This window comes from Bison bison, unplaced genomic scaffold (assembly GCF_000754665.1).
Source record: "Bison bison bison isolate TAMUID 2011002044 unplaced genomic scaffold, Bison_UMD1.0 scf7180017864472, whole genome shotgun sequence".
Classification (NCBI taxonomy): Eukaryota; Metazoa; Chordata; class Mammalia; order Artiodactyla; family Bovidae; genus Bison; species Bison bison.
In genome coordinates, this window is record NW_011495033.1 from 14797867 (window position 1) to 14798901 (window position 1035).

The 1035-nt window shown below is 62.4% G+C and overlaps 1 protein-coding gene across 1 annotated transcript in view; it reads left to right on the plus strand.

Moving 5' to 3' along the window:
- BZRAP1 (benzodiazepine receptor (peripheral) associated protein 1) overlaps window positions 1-1035 on the plus strand; it is a 24044-nt gene that overhangs the window by 8192 nt on the left and 14817 nt on the right. The window contains 2 exon segments of the mRNA XM_010861722.1: window positions 378-493; window positions 737-846. Of these exon segments, the coding sequence (XP_010860024.1) occupies window positions 378-493; window positions 737-846 (226 nt within the window).

Consider the following 1035-nt stretch of genomic DNA (forward strand, 5'->3'; position numbering starts at 1 on the left):
CAGCTAGAGTGCTTTATTGCAGTTTTTTAACCTTAAAGACACAGACTGTCATTGGGTGCCCCCTTGCCCCTCGCCACCAGAGTGGCTGCCCCCTCTGCGCTGGGCACGGTGGTCTCATTTACTGAGCTGGTGCAGCAGAGGCCGGGGCTCAGGGAGGGGTCACTGTTGACCCCTGTCCCTTGACCCAGGACCGCTGGGCTCCACCAGGCCCCGAGGGCTGATGTTCTGGTTTAGAAAGCGTTGGCGGAGCTCACCGCTGCTGGCTTCGTCCAGCATCTGCTCTGTTTCTCGTCTCAGGACAGCGGGGCCTCCCCTGACGAGTTTGCGGTCGGCCCCAGAGTCCTGGAGAGGACTGGCCCTTTTCTGCTTGCCCCTAGGTGGACACAGCCAGTGAGGTGGAGGAACTGGAGGCAGACAGCGTCTCGCTGCTCCCGGCAGTGGCAGAGGGCGGCCGGGGCGGAGCCAGGGTCCAGGTCTTCCTAGCTCGCTACAGGTGGGCCCTGACCTCTGCGCCCCGGCCCTCCGGCATTTGGGGTGTGTGGGGGGAACGAGACGGAGGGGGCGTGGTGGGGGTCACGGCGGGAGAAGTCATCTTCACCTCCTTGGGCTGGGGTGGGTGCAGCGGGCACTCTCTGTGGTTAACGGTGGACAACAAAGTGTCCCCAAGGCCAAGTGACGGTGGGGAGGAGACAGGATGTTGGTCACCATCCCCCTCCTCCTCCGGGCCTCCCCGCAGCTACAACCCCTTCGAGGGCCCCAACGAGAACCCAGAGGCTGAGCTGCCGCTGACCGCCGGCGAGTACATCTACATCTATGGCAGCATGGACGAGGATGGCTTCTTTGAAGGTAGGAGGTAGCGGGGACCGTCACATCCATACGTTTACTTTGAAGCTCCTCTTCCCAAAGCCCTCCACCCATATGCACCCTTTGAGCCCACCGTCACTTTTCAGACTCGGTGGAAAGGCATAGAGAGACCCGATGGCCTGTGGGAAAAGGGTTCTGCGGGCAGCTGGTCTGACTCCACGTCTGCCCCGT